Here is a 27545-nt window from a genome sequence, read left to right as displayed (position 1 = left end):
AGATAATGCATCTCAGCATGATGTAATACAGCATTAGCATGTAAGATAATGCATCTCAGCATGATGTAATACAGCATTAGCATGTAAGATAATGCATCTCAGCATGATGTAATACAGCATTAGCATGTAAGATAATGCATCTCAGCATGATGTAATACAGCATTAGCATGTAAGATAATGCATCTCAGCATGATGTAATACAGCATTAGCATGTAAGATAATGCATCTCAGCATGATATAATACAGCATTAGCATGTAAGATAATGCATCTCAGCATGATGTAATGCAGCATTAGCATGTAAGATAATGTATCTCAGCATGATGTATTCAGCATTAGCATGTAAGAAAATGTATCTCAACATGATGTAATACAGCATTAGCATGTAAGGTAATGCATCTCAGCATGATGTAATACAGCATTAGCATGTAAGATAATGCATCTCAGCATGATGTAATACAGCATTAGCATGTAAGATAATGCATCTCAGCATGATGTAATACAGCATTAGCATGTAAGATAATGCATCTCAGCATGATGTAATACAGCATTAGCATGTAAGATAATGCATCTCAGCATGATGTAATACAGCATTAGCATGTAAGATAATGCATCTCAGCATGATGTAATACAGCATTAGCATGTAAGATAATGCATCTCAGCATGATGTAATACAGCATTAGCATGTAAGATAATGCATCTCAGCATGATGTAATACAGCATTAGCATGTAAGATAATGCATCTCAGCATGCTGTAATACAGCATTAGCATGTAAGATAATGCATCTTAGCATGATGTAATACAGCATTAGCATGTAAGATAATGCATCTCAGCATGATGTAATACAGCATTAGCATGTAAGATAATGCATCTCAGCATGATGTAATACAGCATTAGCATTTAAGATAATGCATCTCAGCATGATGTAATACAGCATTAGCATGTAAGATAATGCATCTCAGCATGATGTAATACAGCATTAGCATGTAAGATAATGCATCTCAGCATGATGTATGCAGCATTAGCATGTAAGATAATGCATCTCAGCATGATGTAATACAGCATTAGCATGTAAGATAATGTATCTCAGCATGATGTAATACAGCATTAGCATGTAAGATAATGTATCTCAGCACGATGTATACAGCATTAGCATGTATGATAATGCATCTCAACATGATGTAATACAGCATTAGCATGTAAGATAATGCATCTCAGCATGATGTAATACAGCATTAGCATGTAAGATAATGCATCTCAACATGATGTAATACAGCATTAGCATGTAAGATAATGCATCTCAGCATGATGTAATACAGCATTAGCATGTAAGATAATGTATCTCAGCATGATGTAATACAGCATTAGCATGTAAGATAATGCATCTCAGCATGATGTATACAGCATTAGCACATGAGAAAAGGAAAAAAGTGGCAGAGTGCAGACATCTTGTATAATCCTGTGCAAGATAATAATCCAGGAGGGGTATTTAGCTGACCCATAACAAAGTGCTGTAGTAAAGAAAAATCACAGAATATAAAAATATAGAAGAAGGCCTAAAAAGTACTGACTCATTAAATAAAGAGATGTGCAGTAACAGAAGCAAGATGGCAATCTACAGGAAGGGCAAAATATTAGAAAAGACTCTCACGACACTAATGGATACAGGCAGTTCCTAAATGCTGCATCCCTTACATGGGTCTCCTCAAATTATCTATGATATGATCACAGTTATTCTCACTAGGGTTACTATACAATTAGCCACGGGATAGGTAAGACCAATCAGAAAATCAGAACATGTTAATTCAAGCACCAAAAGTCAATTGGCTAAGCTTACAATGTTCTCCAAGTGAACCTATGTTGTGGTACTAAATAGGTATAAAAAATTGCCCTTTTTAGATCACTAAGTGCCCCTCTCACCCTCCACCCCCCCCCCCCAGTCTTCAACAGTTTCCGGTGTCTATGTATGGCTGCTCCTCATTTGCAAACATCTGCAAATGTGGTCAGCCAGAGGCCCTTGACATTGGGTCTGTGTTTGCTTACCAAATTACAAAAACTCAACTGCAAAAGAACAAATAGAAAACAGCAAACTGGAAAAGCAGCAAATACAAACAACTTTGAAAATAAACTCAGCAAATTGCCATAGTTGGCCAACAACCAGGAATTAATGCGATGCATAAGGTAAGTGAAGGGAAAGATACTAAATTTGCCCTATTCCCCATTGTAGTGCAATCTCAGAGTTGGTATATATAGTTGGGAGGGTGTGGGGGCACAGTCCCCCAGCTTGGTTTGTTGTATGTGCACTGTTTGGTCAACTATTGCTATTCAATGTATTTTATTTTGCTATTATCAGTGTTCGCTGCTTTTAGAGTTTGCTGTTTTTCTTTTAATGTTTTGCAGTTCAGGGTTGTTGTAATTCAGTAAGTGAATATAGACCCCTTGACATTGGCCTTGACTTTCAAGAAGTAGATGCAGTAAAAGAGCAGACTCATCATTGAGCCCTGTGAGACTCCACAAATGACTGGCCACTTTGTGGAGAAGGTCTCACCTATCCTAACTTTCTAGGTCCTGCCTAAGAGCCATCTGGCTATCCAGCTAATAACATAGGGGTTTATGCCTATATCCATGAATTTTTTACAGTGTCTGAATAGGATATTGTATCAAATGCCTTATCCAGTACAAGATAAGCAGTATACACTGTTTAGCCTCCGTCCATTACATTGGTAACCTTCTCAAAGATGTCCAACAGGTTGAGCTGCCATGATCTGCCCTTGACAAAACCAGACTGAGTTGAATCCACTGTCTGAAGGTTTTCTATGCCTGTTTAATAATTTCCAAGATAACTCTTCCCATAGCTTTGCATATGACACTATTCAGTGTTATGGGTCTGTAGTTTGCAGGGTCCATTGATGGCCGTCCCTTGTGCAGAGAGATGACCCTTGCAGGTCTCCATTCATGTGGCAGAAAGCCTGTCTGGAAGCTATGGTTAAATAGTAACTCCAGTGGTCCCAATAGGTCATGTCTCAGGCTGTTTAAGAGGCTTCCTGGGATGTTATTGGGGCCCACTGATGTGTTTTTGGCCTTAGAGAACACATCTAGGACCTACTCCCTAGGTGATAGTTGGGAGGGGGGGTTGTTTGTTGGTATTTCCTAGTGGGACGCTAGGTGAGAGAGAGGGTAAAATTGGACCCTAATTTCTTGGCCAATAGATTTGGTTTATCTTCCTGGTCCATATAGGTGGCTTTATTTACAATCAATCAGTTATGCATACTACTTTGTGCAGCATTGTCCTTTATCTCAAATTTGGTTTTAGAAGACGTAATTAATCGTTTGTTTAAATTGATGAAAATATACTTACCTTGCTGAATGTAGGACTTTCTAATCTTTGCAAGGACTTTTTTCTTTTGTTGTAAACATATTTATGTTTAGATTCCACCAGGGTGGTTTGTTTTTTGAGTTATTTCTGGGCTTACACTCTGACTGTTGATGGGTCAGAAAATATTTATTTTTAATGTAGTTAGGATATTAAAAAAATAATAATAATAAATATTTTTACTTTTATTTGTATGTATATATATATATATATGTTCATATAGGTATATAATATTATATATGTAGTGGCCCCTTTAAGAGACCAGGTATTTTTTAACTACTATCTGTTTCCATTCTGGAACTGCATTTTTAAATTTGGTCTTATTTCATATAAAAGTGCACTGCTTATGCAAACTTTGTATTTATTTATAAAAGTTTTAGCGTGAGCAGTGTTTTATTTTGCAGTGACAGAGCATTTAGTGCTTTTGTTAATGGTGTGACACCTTGCCTACCTTTTATTTCTTTCAGAGTAATTTTACTTCTTTGGGGGTTTCTGGTAGGATGTTCATGTACCACTTGTGCATAACCATGTTTTGGGGACTTTGAAAGGGTAAGTGCAATTGTGCCACTTGTGTAGACTTTTGACAACTCACCCTTCATCCACCTTATTCCAGTAGTTCCAGTCGCATCTGAAGCCTTCTCCTCAGTCTCAGCATGGATACTTACCTGCTCCTGCTGATCTGCCATCCGGAGTTCCTCAGTCTCAGCATGGATGCTTACCTGCTCCTGCTGATCTGCCATCCAGAGTTCCTCAGTCTCAGCATGGATACTTACCTGCTGCTGCTAATCTGCCATCCGGAGTTCCTCAGTCTCAGCATGGATACTTACCTGCTCCTGCTGATCTGCCATCCGGAGTTCCTAGACAGAAAAGTCACTAGACAGCCCTTGTCAACTACTTGGGCTTAGTATTCACGTCAGCCAATAGTGGGTGACTTTGCAGTGGCCATCAGTTATTCCTCAGGCTTCTTATTCACCTCACCAGCTTCCTCTGATGTAGTCCTTTCAGTCACTTTGAACCAGGGGTCAGGGTTAGCCATGTTCTCATTTGCTCTTCCAACTAAGTCATGGTATCTGTAAGAAAAGATGTTTTTCTTACTTTACCTAGGAAGTTGTTGCAGGCAGTGTATCCTGGAGCAGATGGGTCTTTACCATGTTTAGGCATTACAACCACCACAATTGTTTTTTCAAGGATATTGGTACATTCCCTCCTTTTAAAATACTGTTAAGCAAAGCCTTTCCAGTAGTTATCACTTTCTTCCCTCTTAGCTTCCAGACTTCCACTGGAATACCATCTGTTACTGGAGACTTTCCTTTAGACTGATTATACATCACCATTTTATCTTATCTTCTCCTAGCTTAACTCTTAGCTGTTTTGCCTCATCTACCTCTAACCGTGGCATATTGAAGTCTTCTATAAACATTTCCATTTGGACTTTTCCTCGATTTCCCCTCTTTCAGCTTTATACAAATGTTCATAAAATTTCTGAAATATCTCTAATACCTCTTCAGGATCTCTGGTTATTTTTCTTGTTATTGGCTCCCTAAGTTTGGCAACAACTCTTTTTTCTTTCTGTTGTCTAACTCATTGTGCCAAAAGATTTTGTGCTTTGGAGTTATTATCAAAAACAGTTGCTTAATAGCAATCTTTCTGAACTCAAACAAAAAAGCAAGCCTTACCCAAAAGTAAAGTATCTGCATAAAAAGAAAGGTATGCAAGGCCTTTCTTTTTATGTAGATATCTTTCTAAATTCATGCATATTATCAGGTACTCCTTGTTTTCTCTTTAGCACTCTTCAGTTGTGCTTTTCTTGTTCTGTGAGAGTTTCCTTATTTTGTAATACTTTAATTGTTGTCAGCCCTTTAAATAATTCTTATTACTTCTTAACCCAATCTCTTTTTCTTTTTTTCTGTCCCATTTTTAAACTCCCTTCTGGAGTACTTTCTATCTTTCCTAATAGCTCCCTGATAATTTCCACTACCCATTTCTTACTCTGTTTGTAACAGGTAGGTGAGGACGTGCCAGTGTCTCATCTTTACTTCATTATCCTGCATTTTTATCTTAGTAATTATTGGTGTATGATCTAAAATACTTACTGGATGTGTATGAAAGTTCGCAATTAAATGCACCTACCTTCATCGTTAGACTTTCCCTTCTAGGCCTCCAAATACATTCTCATTGTTACAAATGAAATTCTATTCCCCATCTTTAAGTAATATTCCCCGCTGAAAGCTGATTATTTTTCCCCAAATGTTTAAGCTCCATAATAGCAGATTTAGGTGGAATACAAATACTTTCCAGTATAAGCCTCATGCCTTGCCAGAAGCCCCTTAATATTGTAAACCTGTCATTGTTATCCTTGTCCCCTCTTTTATCACTACTGGAACTCCTCTAGTAGTTAATTGTCTCTCATACTCTACATAATATTCATCCTGAAATCCTTTAAAATATATATAGATGTTTATATTTTATTTCTGTCAGTGTTTATAGTAATTTCTTTGAAAATTTCTGCTTGTAGTAGTGTTTATTTGTCTTTTGTCTTTGACAACTTGTTTTACTGTTTCTGAGGAAGCTTTCAGTATTTCTGTCAGAAGTGCAGTGGGTATATGTATTAGACACTAGGGACTGTCTTACGCAGTCAGAACTGCAAATTAATCAAGCCTGTCTTCATTGTTGCTACTGTACTTTTATTTCATCTTTACTTAGGAAAATATTGCATAACATGGATTTTTTTTAAGTATTTATACATTTTTTACTGTATGGATGACTCTGCTTAGTATGTTTTTAATATCATACCACATTTTTTATTGCAAACTAATGTATTTGGGCATAGTGTGAAGAGATTACTTTCTCTGACAAGAAAGTAAAGTTATAATTGTTATTAAACTTTGTTTTTTGGCAGTTTAACATGGTTAAAGTGTGTGGAGCTAATTTGTAACTGGTTTGGCACATTGGTTGCTTTAGTGTTTTGATTTTGTGTATTGGAATTTTTTAACTAGTGTCAGTGGAGAAAGAATTCTGAACACATTTCAAACTGTTTTCTGTGATAATAGCACAGTTTGACAGAATTTAGTTGTGCAGGGACATACTAATTACTAGAAATGCTAAATGTCTATTGTAATACATTATCCAGTACCGTCAGTTTATTATTCTGGCTGGTGTTCTCTCCTCTCGACTTGATGGCTCCTAACCCTCCATCAAATCCTGTTGTAGGTAAAAATAAAAAGTAAAATAAAATATGACTCATCCTGTGGTTAGTGACTGAGCCACTGCTTAGCCTGCAGACCTTTTGCCTCATCTACAGTACATCTGTTGCAGCTTTGGCTGCCATTATGGAGCAAGGTTTAGACACATCCTCTGGGACTGTTCCAGTACTTGGTGCAGATATGGGGGAATTAAACCGTTTGGTTGCATGAATAGACCAGAGTAAGCGACCCATTGCCAGACATAATTCTCTGTTCCCATACATTTTATCTAGTGGTGAAGTTCACAAGAAAAAAACAAAACACAGAAGCTTCGTTATACAGCTGATAATCAAATTGTAGCTGTTTATTAGGTTGAAGTGATTTCCTTGGCTGAGTGCTCTGCAGACAGCTAATTCTGGTGGTTATTTTCCCATACATGGCTCTCGTGCTAATTTTGGCTAGAGTCCTTTCTGTTGTTTCAGAGAATGATGAGGAATCTGATGAAGACAATTGCAATTTCCAAGTTGACACTGTCACTCTTATTCTTTGGAAGGTGAACCTGAGCTCAAGTTCTAATAAACTTTCACTTTTCCACAAATTATTGCTAGATTCAGTGATGTTTTTGCTTGGGAACAGTCGGGAACTACCCCAGAGCTAGGCAGGGTATATGACCTTAGAGAGGATGAGATGCCCAATTCTGTGGCTATCCTCTTCTCTTACTAGTATTGAAAGGTGTTTTAAACTGCCTGCAGGACACCAGTATCTATTCCAGTAGTCAATAAAAAGGCTTATTGAAAATATAGGGTCCCTCAGATATGACAGGTCTCTTTTTTCATTTGATTGTTGACCCAGCTGCGATTTCCCCAGCTGCCTGCTCAGATAATTTCATCCCATCTAATGCTAATAAAGAGGGAAATGGTTATATCTTCGGGGCAAAAGGATGTCTCTTTGTAGTGATATAGCCTTTAGAATGTTAAGTGATAGAGACTATGTGCGGAAATTTATTTTACAGTGAGTGTGTGTGTACAGTTTGGATGATTTTTCTACATCTTTACCTGCAGAGCAAAAGTCTTGTATGAATAATATTGTTCCTAATTTGACTCAGGTTTTGAAACAAGCTTTGAGAATGTGCTTGACTGTGCAGATACAGTCCTGAGAAATTATGTTCTTCTGTTGTATTAAGAGCCATGCTTGGTTATATAGTCAGAAATTCTCTCACAATTTAAAAACAAAAATTTTGAATGCAATTTTAAATTCTGAATTAGAGTTTAGGTCATCTGTCATACAAATTCTCAAACAGTGAGATGATAGAGGGAAATTAATGTACGGGGTATCTAGGATGCTTCATGTATCCAAGTTCTCCCTGAGCAAGGCATCTTTTTTCAAGGGACAGAACAAACAAAAATCTCAGCGAAACAAAAGTCAAGGATCCAAAAAGAAATGGCAGGAAGATAATTCTGTGAAACAAAATAAGAGAGAATCCTTACAAAAAAAGATCAACTTCCTGCAAAAGAATGACTGAGTCACAGAGCACACACCTGCCCTTTCTTCTCTTCCTCAATCCCCCAGTTTCTCTCTTTCTCTCTTTCAACCCTGTAGCTTGGCCGCACATAGTCTCAAGAAAATGGGTTCTGACAATAATTCAGGCAGTGGATAGAAAATCCTCCCCCTTTCAGGAGAATTCCCTTTCACCTACCTGGTTAGACTGGGCTGTTTTTTTCCAGTGCTTCATCACATGGTAGAAGCAGGGGTCATATAACCAGTGCCTGTAATACACAAAGGCAAAGGATTTTACTCCTGAATTGTTATGGTACAAACAAAAAGGAAAACTCATGGAGACCCATTTTAGATTTATCCTTTCTAAACACCTTTGTAAAAGTTCTGAAATTCAAAATGTTCACCTTATAGTTGATCCTAGTATTGTTTTCAGATGACTGTTTCATGGTGATTCTAGATGTCTAGGATGCTTATTATCAGATGCCTATTACTCATAATTTCAGGACATTTTTGAGATTTGCTGTGTTTATGTTTTCTGCATTATCCTCTGGGCTATCTACTGCACCTTGAATGTTTACAAAGTGTCCGAGTCCAGTGGTTGCCTACTGCAGAACCCTAGGTATCCACGTGTTTTCCTTATTTAGATGACTTGCTAATATGTGTAAATTGCGAATATTCTGTATCCAGGTGCTTGGAGTCCTTAGACAAGGTTTCATCTTTCCTTTCCCATCTGGGCTTGAAATTGAACCTTCAGAAGTCCTTCCTCACACCCTGTCAAGGAATTGTTTCCCTGGGGTGTTGGATAGACATAATAAAAAGGATGACCTTCCTGCCAGAAGACAACTTTTCTGACTTATCAGGGCATTTTCTTGGATTTCGTTCTTCTAGACATGGCTTCAGCAAGAGAGTTCCTCAAAATTCTAAGCCTCATGGTATCAATGATCCTCATGATACCACTAGTCAAACTATACCTGGGAAAATTTCAATAGTACTTGAAGAATTTTTGGACCTAGCACTTTTATCCCATGGATTTCCAGGAATGGCTACTGAGATTTGTGAAACAGGAATCTCAGTGGTTGAAGGATCAACTGTCTCTGAATCTAGGAGTCCCCTTCTCAGTACAGACCCCAGTCCAGTCTGTCCAAATAGACTCTTCAGATTTTGTGTGAGGAGTGTCCAAAGGATTACGAGATTACATTCTTCCCCAAAAATATTTCCACAGTCTTTTTCCGTAGTCATTCCCCAACTAATTTCCATTTCCGCAGGGAAGAAAGCTCTCTTATATTTAATGACAAAACATGTAACATGAATTTGAAGCAATTGTAAGAAATCACAAGAAAACAGAACAAGGGGCGTAAAAATCAAAATGACAATAATTTAAAGAATATGCTCATTACGTGTGAAAATGAATAAGTGTTATGTGGCCCACACTGTGTCACACAACTTCTTCCTTTCATGTGAGACAGAGAAGAAACGTAGACAAGTGACAGTTTATGATAATCAGTATAAAAAGTGCTTTATCTGATAGGAGACCCTGCAGCACTAACAGCGTCAATATAAAGCCAGTTACAGCAATTTCAGTAAGTAAAGCGGCTTTAGCATAAGACTCTTCTAGGGTGCATTTAATTTATAGGTTCATAGGTTCATAGGTAGGTACTAGGCTATCGGCCCTGGGGCCTATACAAGCCCAGCCAAAAAGGTACCCTGGCTTTTGCCACCCAAGAAAATTATTTTCCTGTGCCACTGTCGAGCAGAGCCACAGAGGTGATCCCCGGGTCGAATTTCTTATTTCCCATCCAATCATCAAGATTTTTCTTGAAGAGTGCTAATGAGGAGCTTTGTTTGACATAGACAGGTAGTTTATTCCAGACTATGGGAAGTCTCTGGGACAGGAATCTATACCTCCGGCATGTTCTGTTTATTGTGGTGACAAGGTTTAGGTCCCTAGAGCTTGTAGCTCGGAGGGATTGGGATTTCTTTAAGTAGAGCTTAACTGTAAGTTTGATTTTGTCAGTGTTTTGTGTTTAAGTGTTTTTGAAAACTTGTTGAGAATGTTGATTAATTTTAGAAATACAACATTTTGTATTCAATGATCAAAAATTGCCAAATAAATTATTTTTCATTTGGAATGGCATCTTGATAACCAATAGCTGTAAATGGGTTGATTTAAATAGAGTCAAGCACTATTTTCTTTTTAATCAGCTATATTGGAAATGTTATTATCCCAGTTATGTGTTGAAAACAGGAAGGTTAGGTAGGGGTGTTTGTAGGACTAGGTTCATAGGTTTATTGGTGTTTACTAGGCAATCAGCTTACAAGAGCATTAAGGGCCAAGCGACTTCAGTTTACCTACGTCCCCTGTCTGTAAGGGACTGAGGGGCTAGTCCAGGGCTGAATTTGCAGTTACACACCCACTTCTCCATGTTAGCTTTAAAAGCAGTGAGAGAGCTAGTTTGACATGGACTGAGAGCTTATTCCAAAGATAAGGCATTTTTTTAGGTAAGATATGTGCCCCTCCAGCACGTCCTGTTTGTGTTAGGTTCCTAGAGAGAGAGAGAGTATTTGTGGTGATTCAGTATTATGTACATGTAGCAGGTCAATATGGGTAATGTCATTTGCAACCTTGCAGCCCAGGCAGAGATCAACACTTAGAAGTTTATTACAAATCTATAAGAAACAAAAAAAACATAATAATGTGATAGAGATTTTAGATGCTCTGTATACCTATGTTTTTGGATGAGAAAACATGATATGTAATGTTGTCAATCTTGCCTTTATTCTCACTGATGAGTTGGATCCAATCCATTGGATCCGTCTCAGCCATTCTAAAAGCTCAAGGTCTTCAGCAAAGCTCGTGGGCATCCATCTTTGCCCATAATGCAACCCCCTAGCTTCCTTAGATCTCATTTACCGCTCTGTGAAAAAGGAGGTTCTGCTAGTAAGCTCTGGGTTAAGTGTCTCTAAATTTGTTTCCTGTACTTTGTCTTAACTAATCTTTTCTGGATAGTTTTTTCTTTTAGAGCAGTTTGTGTATCTTTACTTTTTTAGTGCTTTTACACCTTACTTGCAGTGGTTATCATCCATTTAAGTTAGAAGGTGTCTAACTAACGTCCATTTTAGTTAGAGGACATTATTTCTTACCCCTTATTGCTGTCTAACTAATGCCAGTTTTAGTTAGAGGACATTATTTTTTTATTCCTTATTGCTGTCTATCTTCTTTCATTTGTTTAATTTAGAGGAGGATTATTATAAAAAGAAGAAAAAAAAAAAACTTCCACTTTCCTTATTTGACCTGTTTAGGTTAGAGGTACTTTCTTCTGAAAGTGCATGTGCCCTTTCTTTCTGTCCCAAATTTGTCTCAAAAAGAAGGGAAGCCTCTTGGGTTCAAAAAGTGTGAGCAGTGCAGAAAAAGATGCCCCTTAGCGATTCGCACACTTTGTGTGTGTATTACTTGGGGCCTCTTCATCTGCAAGAGTCCTGTTCAGTTTGCTATAGTTTTAACCAGAGAGTGCACTTGGAGCGCAAGAACAAGCTTATTCTGAAGGAGTTGTTAAAAACCCCATTTTCTGAAGCTATATCAACCAAGTCTTCTTCACCAAAATCAGAGAAGTTTTTAAAACAACCTTCTTCTGCTCCAAAATCTTCTTTGAAGACAAAGCAGAAAGTAACTAAAGTGTCAGCTCCAACTGAACCATTGGAGCAGACAGGTCAAATCAAATCCAAGACTCTCTCAGAGCAGTCGGAACTTACAGAGTCGAAATGTACCTTACCTGAATCTTCAGGTCTGAAGACGATTTTGCCCATTGAATTTAGATATTGGAGACAATCTCCTTCCTTGGAGCCAATCCCTTCTTGGGCTCCCTTCATCTTTCTTTACAAGGTCAAGATCTCCTACCCTCTCCACCTGGTTGACCAAGAGTCTCTCCGATCAATATGTTGATAGGGTGGTGCAAAGGCTACTGAAGTCACCAGGCTTGGCCAAATGACTATTGGATCTGAACCCACAGGTATCAGATAAGTCACAGTCTTCTCCCTTGGCACTTGCTCCTCCTCTGATCCATTCTTTGGTTTCAGAGCGTGAAGATTCTGACATCCAGCTAGTGCCTGTATTGGATCTAAAACCCGTATGTTCCACAGATCTGATAATTGCTCCCAGTGTTTCCAGTCACTCGGAGCAGGGAACCTCTGGAAGCCAACACTCTCTGGTCGGGTCCGCAGAGCTGGATTGGATCTCTACAGATCCAGCCCTGCCTCTGGGGACTTCAGCGCAGGTGAGTTTGGCTCCTACCTCTGCTTCGGAGCTTCTGTCTTCTGTGCTGGAGATGCCTTTGGCTCTGACAACTCTTTTGTTGGATCCAGGGTTTTCTTTGGAGTAGGGGCAGACAGCTTTTGAAGTCATGCCAAGGATGCAAACTATTTCCCAGTCTCAGACACAGTCCCACTCAGATCTTCCTTCCAACTCTGCACAGGTGTCTTTGGTATCTCATGTACCCTGTCCATGGGACCACAGAGACCCCAGGCCACAGCATGTCCCAACAGGAGACTCCCCCCTCTTCTGAAACCCTTCCAGAATATCCAACTGAGGAGGTCCCTTGGAAGAGGACCTGCAAGAGGAAGCATCTTAACTCCCCGGAGGAGTCTATCACTTCTGACACTGATCTTGATGAAGCAGAAGGGTCCCCATGGTCATCTTCTGAAGATGTCTCTTTTGGAGACATCCTGGAAATTGTTAAGCCAAGAGGTGATTGGCAGTCCACAACCCCTTTGTCTGAGGAGTCGCTATACCTGAATGCCTTTGGGTCTCATCCTTCAAACTCTTGGGTGACCCCTCTTTCTGATGAGCTTATTGAGTTAACCTATCAGAAGGATTGGGAGATCTCAGACTCTATAGAACCTACTCCTAGGAGGCCAGATAAGTACATTATAGCCCCAAAAGACAAACCCTTTTTGACAAAAGGTGTAGCAGTTGATGCCATGGTTGTGGGGGGCGGCCACCAGAAATGAACTGTCCGAGACCAGTTCCTCTATCCATTCTCCTAACAAAGATTCCAGGACCATGGATAGGTATGGGAAGCACATCTTTTCATTAGGCACCTTTTCCTTGCAGTCGCTGAACTACCTTACCCACTTCACAAGACTACATAAGGATCTATTAAAGGAATTTTTAGACTCCCTCCAAGGAGCTGAAGCTGACATGGTGGCAGATAAAGTCAATGCTCAGCTCACCACCCTTAATCCTGTCATCAACTCGTCCATGAGACTCATATTGTATGCAACAGATGGAGCGAGTACAGTGATAGGTTCTGGCATTTCTCTCAGGAGACAGGCCTGGATGCAGCTTTGGATTTTGCAGTGCTCTTCAATTCTTCCTTAGTGAATGCCCCATTTGATGGTTGCTCTCTTTTTGGGCCTAAAATTAAAGAGACGCTCACCAGGTGTGAACAGGAAGGGAAGACCTTATCTACTGTTGCAATGCATTTTTTCACACCTACCAGATCCATTCCTAAAGGTCAGAGAGGTAGTGGGAAAATGTGGTTCAGAAAAGCACAAAGGTCTTTCCAGGATACACAAGGTGAAAGTTCCCCTAGCGATGGAGGGAGGAACAACAATGGAAGATGCTGCCTCACGGTAGGGGAGGCCTGCAAAATCAGGGCTCCTTCTTTGGCAGACCCTTCCAGCAATCCTGAAGGAGTACCTGATTGCTCGCCTCTGGAAGGCAGTCAGGGGACAATTGCCCTGCACCGCGAAACCTGGCAAAAGATAACAAGAGACAGATGAGTGCAGGACATCATTTCCAGAGGATATATCATTCCTTTCTCCTTCCCCACTTCCATAAACAAGTCAGTTCCAGATCCTTCACCCAGTCAAAAAAAAAAAAAAAAAACAAGCAACATTAAAAATCCAAACGTTGCTAAGGAAAAAAGTCATTCAAGAAGTCTTGCAGATGGGAGAGGGTCCGGAACCTACTCAAGATTCTTTTTAGTAACAAAGAAAACAGGGGAATGGAGACCCATTTTGGACCTCAGCAATCTGAACAAATCTGTGAAAAAGGCCAAGTTCCAGATGGTGACAATGCAGTCGATACTTCCATTCCTGAGAAAAGACAATTGGATGTGGGCTTTAGATCTTCGGGATGCGTACTACCACATCAGAATGGAAAGGCAATCTAGAAGGTACTTGCACTTCTGGCTAGGAGCCAGTCACTTCCAGTTTCAAGCTGTGCTCTTTGAACTCACTACAGCCCCCAGAGTGTTCACCAAGTGTATGGCAGTAGTGGCAACTCACCTGAGATGCCCAGGATTCTGCTTATTTCCATATCAGGAGAACTGGCTCATAATCACCCTGACCAGGTATCTCCTGCTACAAGCCAGGGACTATAACCTTCAACTCTGTTCCTCCCTAGGTATTACCATAAACTATGAAAAAGATCTGCTCAAGAGCCATGTCAGAACTTAATCTTCATAGGAGCAGAGTTAAACACAACGACAATCGTAGCAAGACTTCCAAAAGACAGAGTCGATGATCTTCGGCATCATGTAAGATTATTAATCAGGAAGACGTAACCATCTGCAGGACTGGTTCTTCAGGTACTAGGGAAAATGGTTGCAGCAATTGTTCTTACTCCTCTAACTTGTCTTCATATGAGAATACTTCAATGGCTACTGTCCACACAATGGTCAATCTTAGAACTTCCAATGTCACACAAAGTCTTGATAACCAACTCTTGCAAAAAGGATCTCCAGTGGTGAATTCACTCTCCATTAGTATCTCAAGGCCATCCCTTCATCCCCCCTCAACCCCAAGCCACAGTGACCGTGGACGCTTCCCAGATGGGGGGTGCATTATCTAGAGAAGACAGTCCAAGGCATCTGTCAGGAGCACAAGGCTCACTTCCACATAAACAGCCTGGATATGAGGGCAGTGCTTCTAGTGTTGCAAGCATTTCAAGACACTCTCGCTGTAGGAATGATAGCAATCCAGTTGGACAACATGTCCATAGTCTGGTACATAAACAAACACGGAGGAACCATATCTTACCCACTTTATCGAGAAGCTGTGGGGGTCTGACAGTGGGCTACCGCCTCCAACTGTTTTCTGATTAGCAATGCACATCCTGGAGAAATCCAATACGATTGTGGACAAGTTGAGCAGAGCCATTTTATGGCCTCACAAGTGGTCCCTCAACCAGAAAGGAACAGAAGAGATCTTCCAGAAATGGGGCCAACCTTGCTGTGATCTCTTCACATCACCCACCAATGCCAAATGCAGCAACTACTTTGCCCTGATCCCCCCCATGGGGGAGTCACCAAGAGATACACTTGTTCATGATTGGCCTCTGGGACTCCTTTATGCCTTTCCTCCAGTCCCTGTAATATCCAAGTTTTTGCAGAAAGCAAGTTTGTTGGAGACGACAGTAATATCCAAGTTTTTGCAGAAAGGAAGTTTGTTGGAGACGACAGTAATCTTAATTTCCCCCTATTGGCCCCATCAAATCTGGTTTCCCTCTCTAAAGCCTCACCTTCAGGACAAACCATGGATTCAGGACCCTGCTGCGGACCTTATGACTCACCTGTCAGGAATGGTTCATCCAAACCTGGACAATCTCAGACTAACAGCCTGGCTACTCCAGTTCCCCTGATTACCAGGTTTCCATCCCTTTCCTCTCTAGTCAGACATATTTTGTTATCTTCCCATAAAACATCTACACAAAAATTATACCAAAGTAAACGGAGATGATTTGTTACATGGTCCAGCAAGAATCCGATAGACCCTTTTTCTTTGCCCATACATTCTATTCTATAATTTTTGACGAAACTTTTCAATAAAGGAGATGCTGCAGCAACTATTACAGTTCAGTTGGCAGCAATTTCCAATTTTCATATAGGAGAAAATGGTTCTACAATCATGCCACACAGACTTTGTAAAGCGTTTTTGAAAGGAACCACTATGCTAAGACCCCCATAAAAATCCAACACCCCTCAGAATTTGAATTTTATCTTACCTAATATTTTCTACCTTTCCTTTCAATCATCAGCTACATGTGAGTTGAAGTATTGGAAAACACTCTTTTTAGTGGCTGTTACTTTAGCCAGAAGAGTGAATTATGGGTTTTGTCTGCTAAGCCCTCATGCCTAGTGTTTCATAAGGACAGAGTTCTTTTACGCACTAACCCCTCATTTCTACAGAAAGTTTTCTCAGAAAGTAACCTCAATAAATCTATAGAGCTGCCAGTTTTCTTTCCTAACTTCCAGAATAAAGGAGAATATTCACTGCATCTCCTTGATGTTCATAGACAGTTGTGTTTCTACTTACATAGAACTTCTGAAATTAGAAAATCAGATCAACTCTTCATCTCTTATTCTGATATTAAAAAAGGTCACCCAGTCACAAAAGTTACGTTATCAAAATGGCTTACACTTTGTATAGCCTACATTTATAATTCAAAGACTAGAACACTTGTAGATAAGGTTAACACTCATTCCACAAGGTCTGCAGCCATGTCTGCAGCCTTTCAAGCTAGATTACCACTGGATATTATCTGCGCTGCAGCACCTTGGGTGAAACCTCATACCTTTGTTGCTCATTACAAAGTGGATTTGGCCTCTAGGAGTAGAGCCTCTTTTGGTTCTTTGGTTCTGAGGAATATTCTCGCATGAGCCACCCAACAGTCAGGCTGCTAGGGGCATGGTCCTATCAGTGTGAATAAAGGCAAGATTGACCACATCACATAAAGAAGTTATGTACTTACCATAGCATTCCCTGTGTGTTGTCCATCTTGTCTTTTATTCTCACAACCCTCCCTGCACAGCCCCCTTCCTATACTCTTGGAATACTGAGTGGCATAACTCGGGTGCTACAGAGCCATATAGCCTTAGGAATTATACTCTTGTGTATATTTTGATATATATATATATATATATAGATATATTTTTATATATCCATACTATTTCTGTCTTGCCTTTGTAAGAGTACTAGGGGAAAACATGATCTGAGGAAGCTATGGGATTGCATTATGGGTAAAGAAAGAGCTTTGCTGAAGACCTCGAGCTTTTGCAATGGCTGAGATGGATCAGGTAGATCAGATCTGACCCATCAGTGAGAATAAAGGATGAGATGGACAACACACATAGAACGTTATGGAAAGTACATAACTTCTTTTTATTGTAAATTGACTACATGCTTAGATAAATACATGGCAAAGGGGGCATTATGCTCTAATATCAGCCTGATAAAGATGGAGTATAATGAGACAATAACTTTCTTGGATCTGTAATCAATACATGTCAGTAGAAGGATTTTACAGTGGCAGTTGAGACATGGTAATAGCAGGAGGGTTCATGGTCCATGAGTGTGCCCCAGTCTCTAATTATGATATATATTTTTTGAGGAGGATAATTTATATGGTAGATGTTTGAATACTGTTATTTCTCAAAGGTTACGGTAGTACATTTTTTGTATAAAACTTTTGTCCATAGTCCTGATTCCATGAATTTATACAAATAAGATTCTCTCAGAGTATGCATAAAATTCTCTTGGGGGGGGGGGTGATAGTTTCATTTGATGTTGATGACAACCCTGATTTTGCAGTCATCAGAAAACTTCATCTGCCAGAGACCCTTGACGTCAACTTTGATGTCAGCTAAGTATATCCAACAGAGTAGTTGTCCCAGAATGGCGCCCTGCGTATGCTGAAATCACAAAATTAAAACAAATAATTGCAATCCTTGAGTTTTAATTAAGGAAGGAATTCTATGAATTGCAACAAGATTGAAATCAGATAATACTTTTTTGTAGTTTTGCCCCTGTTGTCTGTTGGTCATCAGTCCCTTCTTGGCCAGTAGACCCCTTTATTCCCCAACACTGGAACAATGATCATCTTGGAGGTGGTCATCATTTAGACAGCTATCGGGGTGATTTGATGTTTTTTACCTTTAAGGCTGTATCATCTCATGCACACATTCTGCTACACAGGGGAGGGGATCCATGCAGTGGGTTGAACTTGCTAGTCATCCCTCACTTCTGGAAAGGAAATTGCCAGCAATTCCCACACATTAAGCAGGGGAAGTGTTGTCTCCAGTCTCTACCAAGGAATTGTGTGCTCCTGAGCACCTGCAACCCTCCTCGACCTCAAAGAAAGACAAGCTGGCTATGCCCCTTTACCAGTAGCGTAGCTGGGGTGGGACAAGAGGACAAATGCCCCAAGTGCAAAGTGTTGGGGGGTGGACCAGCTGATCCCAGTCTTTTATTAATGCAATACTGGCTTTTAAAAGCCAGTATTGGATTGGCAGTCAAACCTGAGCACTGTAGCACTCCCCCCTGTTGTCTAAATTGTAGCATCTGCTTGATACATTGTAGAAAACAGTTTCCTACAGTTTAAAAGTAAAACAAAAAACAAAAAATGTTTTTGGTCATATTAAAACATGAGCACTACAGCACTCTGTGCATGCAAGGTATAAACTGTGGCAACTGCTTCCTACAGTTTAAAAAGAACTAAAACATGAGCAGCTTTGTTTTTTTTTTTACTCTTCAATGGAAGAGCTGGGGGGGGGGGTTGGTAAGTATATCTAACTGTACTAAGCTGATCACTTACAATGTATGGATTGGCTTAGTATGCTCTTTACTTGAAGAGTGGAGGGGGTGGGCACTGGTTCACATTACCGGCCCTGGGTTTTGGTTGAACGAGCTACACTTCTGCCCTTTACTGCTGTTTCTTTCTGCACTTTCCTACCTGCCTGGATCCTTACATACTAGGGATGCTAATCAAACCCCTGTCAACTGTCAGGGCTCTATCTCTCTGTGCCACACAACCAGTCCAGTCAAGCAAAACTTAAGGAATTAATCCCAGCCTCTTCACTTGGAGGTCTGATAAGAATTTTATTTTATTTATTTATTTACATTTGTTAACTGGGTAGTGTCCAACTGGGTTGAAAAAAAACGTTTTCAGCAGAGACCCGGGAAGAAAAGCTCCTTCCTGTACTTTACTTCTCAGCAGCTGAATAAAACTGAATCAACCATGCTTTATTCATATAACACAAAGACAGGATTCACTGGAGAAGACACCGTCACTAGAAAAGCTTGAAGACAAAAGAAGAAGGGGACATCAGTGGCTAAGGTGGATAGATGTCATTACCGAAGTAATGAGTATGCATTTCCAATACCTGAAAGAGGTAGTTATTGACAAAAAAGGCATGGTGTGTTTGAGTCCTTAAGGTCACAAAAAGGTGGACTTGATTAAATGACTAAACAAAACTTTTTTCATATTAGTCCCAGTGTTTAACTTTACTATTTCCTTAAATCATCTTCATAGAGCAACATCCACAGTTTCCTGATCATGGCTAGCATATTTTCTTGCATGACATGCAATGCTTTGAACTAGTTATGTGTGACCTGCTAAGAGGTATTTGGGGGTTTTCAGTACATTAAGAAATCTGAAGGTTTGATGCTAATCTCAAAAAGGCACATTTTTTGTTTTTCATTTGCCCGTTTTCATTAATCACTATATTTTAATGGAATCAATGTCACTTAGCTATGGTGTTACATCTCTTCTATAACCAACGTTTAGATACATAATGTTAGTATGTCAGCATAGAGCATTATGATATGGTTCTGATTCTGCACATGTTAAATGCATGGCATAGCGTTTCATTAATAGAATGAATTTATGCTTCCAGACGGAATGCACACAAAAGGAGCAGTGCCCACCTACTACAAAACATTCATCAGTAAGCAGTTACATTTTGTAATCTAGATATGTGTACCCAAGCGGTTTGCTATTCAGGATAGTATGGAAGTGAGAACTCCAAAAATGTTAATGCCAGAAACTATTTCACATCCTGCAACAGGGCAGGAAGTATGAAACAGAAATATCGATTTGGCAGGAGTACATCTAGTTTTATATGTGAAATTATATATTGCATTAATTTATCCCATTTCCCAACATATTTTACATTGAAATCAACTTAACATTTGCAATTACAAGCAGACTATAGATTGAAAACAACATCTGGTATTGGGAAGTTAAGGATCCCAAACTTCTTTTTAGTTTTAAACACAATTTCAATAAAAAATAATAAACATTCAATACTGCAATGTTTGTACCTGCAGTTTAGTGAGGATGGTAGTGCCTCCAAATCATTATATAGAATGTTATGCCCCTCCCTCCCCCCCGTACTTTACTTCTCGGCAACCTGGAGTCATTGCACAGCATGAGTGTGGATGAAAAGTGCCCTTTTGAACAAATCAACATTCAGTCAACTGGCCAAAAACTATGATTCAAACACAGTTTTTGACTGAGTAACCTACTCCCTGTATTTTGAGTTTGCTGTCTTTTATAGCTTTCCAGTGAGCTTCAACTGTGGTAATTTAACATTTTCATTGTTATCTTCTCATGATATCTGTGTACATCAGATTGTTCTTGTCTAACATTGTACATTTTCTGTGTCTGCAATGAAGTATATTTAGGTGATGAAGAATCCAGAAAACCAGCCACCTCCACAAACATTATTTTTTTGTTTTTGTATATATATATATATATATATATATATATATATATATATATTTTTTTTTTTTTTTTTTTTCTTAGCTTTAATAAACATTTTAAATTCTGGAGCTGTATCTGTCTTGTTTTCAAAATGTGTCTCTTGATGTGTTAAGTATTAATATATCTGAGTGGAACTGTTTTACTCCTAAACTGTAAGTGGTGTTTTAAAAGAATGCACAGAATAACTCTGGAAAGTTATTACTGATTCTTGCCATTGGCTGCTGCTGCAGTCGGGCAAATTATGTTTTGGAGGCTCATTATGGAATAAGGAAAGATTATGTACTATGTATTAAAGGACTACATATATATTATTGCATCAGTGCTAATTGTCCACAGTCAATCAAAATAATTTTCTGCATTAATAAAGAAAACTGTCTAAATAGAAATGTCGGCCAAGCAGGCAGGTATTAGTGGCAAGCATTTCTATGCAGTGGGGTCAATGCAGAGTGACCAATATTTAAAGCATCTCCCAACTGGATAGCACAAATAATCTTGCATCTGTTTGACACACCATTGTGTTATGTTAAACTGATTTAAATGCTATACAAGTGCTTTGTGCAGAGGAGATGTGCCTCTGTATACTCCTCGGAATATGAGACCTCTGTCCTTACTTCAAGTGCTTTCTCTGTGGCCACACAGATTAAGAAGAAAAGGAATATCTGTTTCCCTTTTTAATGTATCATTGTAGTGTCAGATTTAGTATAAGGATCAGGGGTGTGTGTGTGGGCTGAACACGCCCATCAAGGCTGCAGTATGGTACAGCCATCCTGAAAAAAATCAAAATACTATTTTTTTATGTAAATATGGCATTGGCCAGATAGGGTGTCAAGACAGAATGGTCAACTCACTGAGGTTTTCTAAGCAGCATGCATCATATCAGGTTAGGCCTCTATGCAACTCAAATCTCTAGACTACCACATCTTGGAAGATTAAGTAACTTTTGAATTGCAATACCTTAAGAAACAAGAAGAGGGTTAGTTTACACTTTCTTTTAAAAGTGAGTTATTTTAAACATATCTTATTTTTATGTGGTGGTCCACACTGCATCTAATGTAAAACTCTGGTTCTTTTTTTTTCAGTCAATTGATAAGGGCTTGATAAAAAATGCTGATATTCTGATGTGTCGTATTTTTCAGTCACATAATTATACTGGCAAATTATGTTTTACAGAAAATATTTTGGAGAAAAAATTGGCCTGTATTTTGCCTGGCTTGGTGTATACACCGAACTCCTTATCCCTGCATCACTGATTGGAATTATAGTGTTTCTTTATGGTTGTTTAACAGTTGACACTGACATTCCAAGGTAAGTTAAGTTTGCCATTTTGAATGAGGTTGTTGCTATCAATGTAAGACTTACAAAACGTGCTACCTTGTCTGTGAGGGAATCTCAGATACAATACACAGTACAACCCTGTTGCTTGCACTTCAAACTATTCCTTCAGCAGTTATTAGTGAGGTAACCCACAATGTGAAAGGGCATTTATCAGATAAAATGATGTTAAGTTGTCTATCTCACCTTCATTCTTGCTGGTTGGGTTTGGAGCCGATCCTCAGCTCCGACTTGGCCATCTTCAAAAGCTCGAGAGCTGCTTATTGGCTCGAGGTCACCCCCTATCCCATGATGCCTGGCACTAAATACCCAGATCTTGGTTGCCACTTCTGCTGCGAGGTTGTGCTACTGGCTCAGGTCATATTAAACTTATTATTAATACTTTTTTCTGTCATAAAAACTGTTAGTTTAGTGTAAAATTCCATTTTTAGTTATAACTGTTGTGTTTTAGTGTTTTCTATCTGATTTCCTCCCTTTTTCAGAAACTTGTTTTAATTAGAGAGTCCCCCCCCCCCTTTTCTAGCCTTTCCTTACCTCAAAAGGTTTCCGTTTAAGTTAGAGGATAACCTTGCTTGTCTTTCTCTCTTAAAAAAAAATAATAATAGTTGTTGTTTATAGTATTTATTAGCTAGTTTAGTTATACTACTAGTAGTAGTTGTCGTGTTGTGGTATTTTAAACTTAACTTCTGTGTCTGGGTTTTTTCGTTGGTTTCTTTTCAGGATGTCCAAGGATCCCAAGCCGTCCGGATTCAAGAAGTGTGACTCATGCTGTCAGAAGATGTCTCTGACAGATGGGCACACTTCTTGTGTTTATTGTCTGGGCGCCATGCACCTGCAGGACTCTTGCTTGATTTGCCACGCATTTAGTCCAAGAGTCCTGCAGGAGTGCAAAAACAAGTTGATCCTGAGGGGTCTACTTAAACCCCAAGATTCACCGGCTAAGGCTCAGCCAGTGAAATCTTCTAAGACACCTAAACCTTCGGCTCCCAGTTCGGAGCTCTCGCTGGGTGATACGGTACCATCTATTTCGGTTCTGGCTGGAACCGAGGTTTCTCCCTCCCAGTCGGCCCCAACACGTTCCTCGGAGCTGTCTGGGAGTAGAAAAAGATCTAGGTCTCCTTCTCTGGAGTCGATACTTTCGGCTCCAAGATCTCCTTTGCTCCAATCGGAGCGTAGTCACCACTCATCCCACTCTTCTCGGTCCTCAAGACTTTCAGACCATGACGTGGAAAGAGTGGTCAGTAGACTGTTAAAATCACAGGCCCTAGCAAAAATGTTATCCAGCCCCCCTCATCAGGGGTCGGCTCTGCCCATGTCTACAGATATTCCTCCTCCGACTCCTTTGAGCTCGGAGCTGGAGTTCGTTGGGGTTCGAGTCGTGGAACCGTCGGCGCCGATACCTTGTCTTTCGGTTCCGTTGTTGGCTCCAATGCCTTCCATGGTACCGCTCCTGGATGGATCTGGGCGCCAAGACTCCCTCATCGGCTCCAAGGGGGCGAGTGGCATCGGAACCTTGTCCGACCCCGTTCTCCCCCTCGGGGCTTCGGCTCAGATGAGCTCGGCTCCCACATCAGCCTCGGAGCCGTCACTCTCGGCGCAGGGAGGTATTCCGATTTCTTTGGAACCGGAGCTCTCTCTGCGTCTGGGCAAGGATGCCTTTGAGGTGATGAGGAGTGTGCTGGCCCCGGAGTCAGCCCCATGATCGACCCCATCGGCTCCTCCCCCTATGGTGCCTGCGTCAGCCTCTGCCCCTCTTCCAGACCCCAAGTGTGGGGATCCAGTGCTCCAGGACACCCTTTTGGGTGTATCATCCTCTTCCGAGGCCTCCCCTGATCATTCAGAGGAGCCACCTCGCAAGAGAAAATGCAAGAGGAAGCATGTTGACTCCCCTGAGTCTGTCACCTCAGATACCAACTTGGAGGATTCGGAAGGGTCCCCCTAGATCCCCACCTGAAGATGTTTCCTTTTCAGACATCCTTGAGATGCTTAGGCAGAGGGGGAACCTAGCCCCTTCTGAGGACGAGTCGGTATTCCTGGATGCGTTTGGCTCCCGACCCTCCCCCTCCTGGGTGTCTCCGCCCTTCGACCCACTGATGTCTGTCATGGCTCGAAGGGCGTGGTCGGCTCCAGATTCCGTGGAACCAACCCCTAGGAAACCTGCTAAATTCATATCAGCTCCAGAGGACAAACAATTTTTGACAAAGGGTGTCTATGCCATGGTGGTTGCAACGGCCACGAAAAAGGAGTTAGCCGAAACTTCTTCATCTGTTCATCCTCCTAGTAAGGAGTCTAGGATGATGGACAGATATGGGAAGCGGATGTTCGCTTCAGTGACCTTCTCCATGAGGTCCCTAAATTATTTGTGCCACTTCTCCTGTCTTCAGAGAGATCTTCTTAAAGAGCTTGGAGATACCCTCCAAGATCCATCAGCTGAGGGGGCTCAGGCTAAGATGGCTTCCCAGCTGGTGACTCTAAATTCTGTGTTGAACTCCTCCATGAGACTCATATCTTATGCCGTCGATGGTGCAAGTAGAGCTGCAGGCACAGGCGTTGCCTCGAGCAGGCATGCTTGGATGCGGCTATGTAACTTTGTGGAACCGTTCAGAGCATCTTTCACCAATACCCCCTTTGATGGATCCACTCTCTTTGGATCATAGGTGAAGAATACCCTTACCAGGTGTGAGCAGGAAGGCAAGACTGTCTCTGCCGTGGGAGTCCATTTTTCCACTCCATCCAGACCCTATCCCAAAGGTCAGAAGAGTGGAAAGATGTGGTTCCGGAAGTCCCAGGGAGCCTTGCCGGACACACGTGGTGAATTCCCGTCCAGGGGCAGAGGAGGGAACAATAACAGATGCCGCCGCCATGGCAGAGGGGGTCCGGAAAACCAGGGCAGCAGAGAATCCTTCTCTGACAAGCCCTTTCAGCATCCCTGAAGGGTTTTCCGGCTGCCCACCTCTGGAGGAAGTCGGGGGAAGATTATCACTGTATGCAAAAGCCTGGCAAGAAATAACTTGAGACAAGTGGATACAGTCCCTTATATCTGGAGGCTACAAAATTCCTTTCCTGTGCCCTCCCTTACTGTCAAACAAGTCCCTTCCAGATGTTCCACCCAGTCTAAGGGATCAAGCAGTCCAAGAAATTTCAAAACTGCTAAGAAAGGGAGTCATCCAGGAAGTCCCAGCAGACCAGCTAGGATCCAGAACTTACTCAAGGTTCTTTTTGGTACCAAAAAAGACAGGGGACTGGAGACCCATTCTGGATCTCAGCAGACTAAACAAGTCTGCTCGAAGAACCAAGTTTCGGATGGTCACGCTACAGTCCATTCTACCCTTTCTGGGTCAGGACAATTGGATGTGCTCTATAGATCTTCAGGATGCGTATTACCACATCAAAATGGACAAGTGCTCCAGAAGATTCCTCCGCTTCCGGCTGGAAGCCAGTCATTATCAATTCAGAGCTCTGCCCTTTGGTCTCACCACAGCCCACAGGGTGTTCACCAAATGTATGGCAGTAGTTACCGCTCATCTCAGATGGTTAGGACTCCAGGTGTTTCCATATCTAGATGACTGGCTCCTCACTGCTTCCACCAGGCATCAACTTCTGCTAGCCAGAGACTACACTATCCAGACTTGTTCCAGGCTAGGTATCACAATAAATTTTAAAAAATCTGCATTGTCACCCTTTCAGTCTATCACCTTTATAGGCACAAATTTAAATACAAAGGACATGCTGGCGAGCCTCCCACCAGACAGAATGCAAGTAATTCGCCAACATGTGCAGGTCTTATTGGCATGCAGAAGAATTCAAGCCAGGTTCGTCCTCCAATCTCTAGGTCTCATGGCAGCAGCAATCGTGCTCGTTCCTCTAGCTCGTTTTCACATGAGGATTCTCCAGTGGCTTCTCTTCACCCAATAGTCCTTCCAGCAGCTTCCTATGTCTCACATGATAATGATCACAGAAGTATGCAAAAAAGACCTTGCATGGTGGATGGTCTCCACATCAGTGCCTCTAGGCAGACCCTTTGTCCCATCACCTCCAGTTGCTATGGTAACCACAGATGCCTCCCTGATCGGGTGGGGGGGCATTATCAGGGCAGGACAGTTCAAGGCATCTGGCAACCCCACGAGTACCATTTGCCTATAAACGTCTTGGAGATGAGGGCCGTGCTTCTAGCATTGCAAGCTTTTCAGGACTCTCTTCCTACCGGAACCATTGCAATTCAAACGGACAATATGTCGGTAGTCTGGTACATCAACAAGCAGGGTGGAACCAGGTCGTACCCCCTATGTCGAGAGGCATTCAGACTCTGGCAATGGGTGATCTCTTCCCAACAGTTTATGATTGCAACGCACATCCCTGGGAAGTCCAATGTCATAGCAGACAGGCTCAGCAGAGCAATTCTCATGCCTCATGAGTGGTCTCTGAATCAGGTAGTTGCGGACCAAATCTTCCGCAAATGGGGTCAACCTTACTGCCACCTTTTTGCAACTCTCTTCAACAGCAAGTGCAGCAATTTCTTCTCTCTCCTTCCACTTCCCGGACATTCCCCCAGAGACGCTCTAGTTCACGATTGGCCTCAGGGACTTCTTTATGCATTCCCTCTGTTTCCCTTAATTCCCAAGCTAATACATAACGCTACTGCATTGGGTTGCAAAATGATCCTCATTGCTCCTTACTGGCCTCGACAGATATGGTTTCTGTTCCTGCATCATCATCTTCTTGAGCAGCCTTGGACTCTGCACCTAGTTCCGGACCTCCTGATCCATCAGTCGGGTGGGCTGCATCAATCCCTGCAATCTCTCCAGCTCACTGCTTGGTTGCTCCACTTCCGACATTAGCCAGGCTTCCTGATATCTCCCCCTCTGTGCGTAAAATTACCTTATCGTTGCACAAGTCTACCACTAGAAAAACTTACGCTAGTAAGTGGAAACGTTTTTCTTCCTGGGCAGAGGCCAAGAATATAGACCCCTTTTCAGCCTCTGTACACCATATTTTGGAATTTCCTGCGGAACTCTTTCATGCTGGTTCCACTTCCGCTACAATTAGAGTTCAGTTAGCTGCAATCTCAAATTTTCACATTGGTCTGTCGGAAAATAATATCATGTCTCATAAGCTATGTAAAGACTTTCTCAAAGGGACCACTCTGCTCAGGCCACCGGTGAGAGATCCTCCCCATCCGTGGGATCTAAATTTGATTTTAGCTTCTCTAATTTTGCCCCCCTTCGAACTTGCAGCATCCTGTTTCTTGAAGTTTTTATCTTGGAAAACCCTCTTTCTGTTAGCTATTACTTCAGCCAGAAGAGTTTCTGAACTTCAGACTCTTTGTACCCGTCCTCCGTACCTAGTGTTCCACAATGACAGGGTTACTCTCAGGACTAACCCTTCCTTCCTTCCTAAGGTTTCTTCAGAAAGTAACTTGAATCAGTCCATAGACCTTCCTGTGTTTTTTTCCCAACCACTCCAACAGGGCGGAATATAAATTGCATCAATTAGATGTTCATAGGCAACTACACTTTTATTTGCACAGAACTAAGGACATCGGGAAGTTGGACCAACTTTTTCCTCTCTTATGCTCAGGGTAAACAAGGCCTTCCAGTCTCAAAAGTAACCTTGTCCAGGTG

The 27545-nt window shown here is 41.2% G+C and overlaps 1 protein-coding gene across 1 annotated transcript in view; it reads left to right on the top strand.

Moving 5' to 3' along the window:
• LOC122815187 (anoctamin-2-like) overlaps window positions 1-27545 on the top strand; it is a 2140961-nt gene that overhangs the window by 1142858 nt on the left and 970558 nt on the right. Inside the window, exon 11 of the mRNA XM_044087470.1 lies at window positions 21763-21897. Within this exon, the coding sequence (XP_043943405.1) occupies window positions 21763-21897 (135 nt within the window). The remainder of the gene's footprint in view (window positions 1-21762; window positions 21898-27545) is intronic.

This window comes from Protopterus annectens, chromosome 11.part0, assembly GCF_019279795.1.
Source record: "Protopterus annectens isolate FY-2018-M chromosome 11.part0, PAN1.0, whole genome shotgun sequence".
Taxonomy (NCBI): domain Eukaryota; kingdom Metazoa; phylum Chordata; order Ceratodontiformes; family Protopteridae; genus Protopterus; species Protopterus annectens.
The sequence above is the reverse complement of the archived record's forward strand: the minus strand, read 5'-3'. Positions and strand labels throughout refer to the sequence as shown.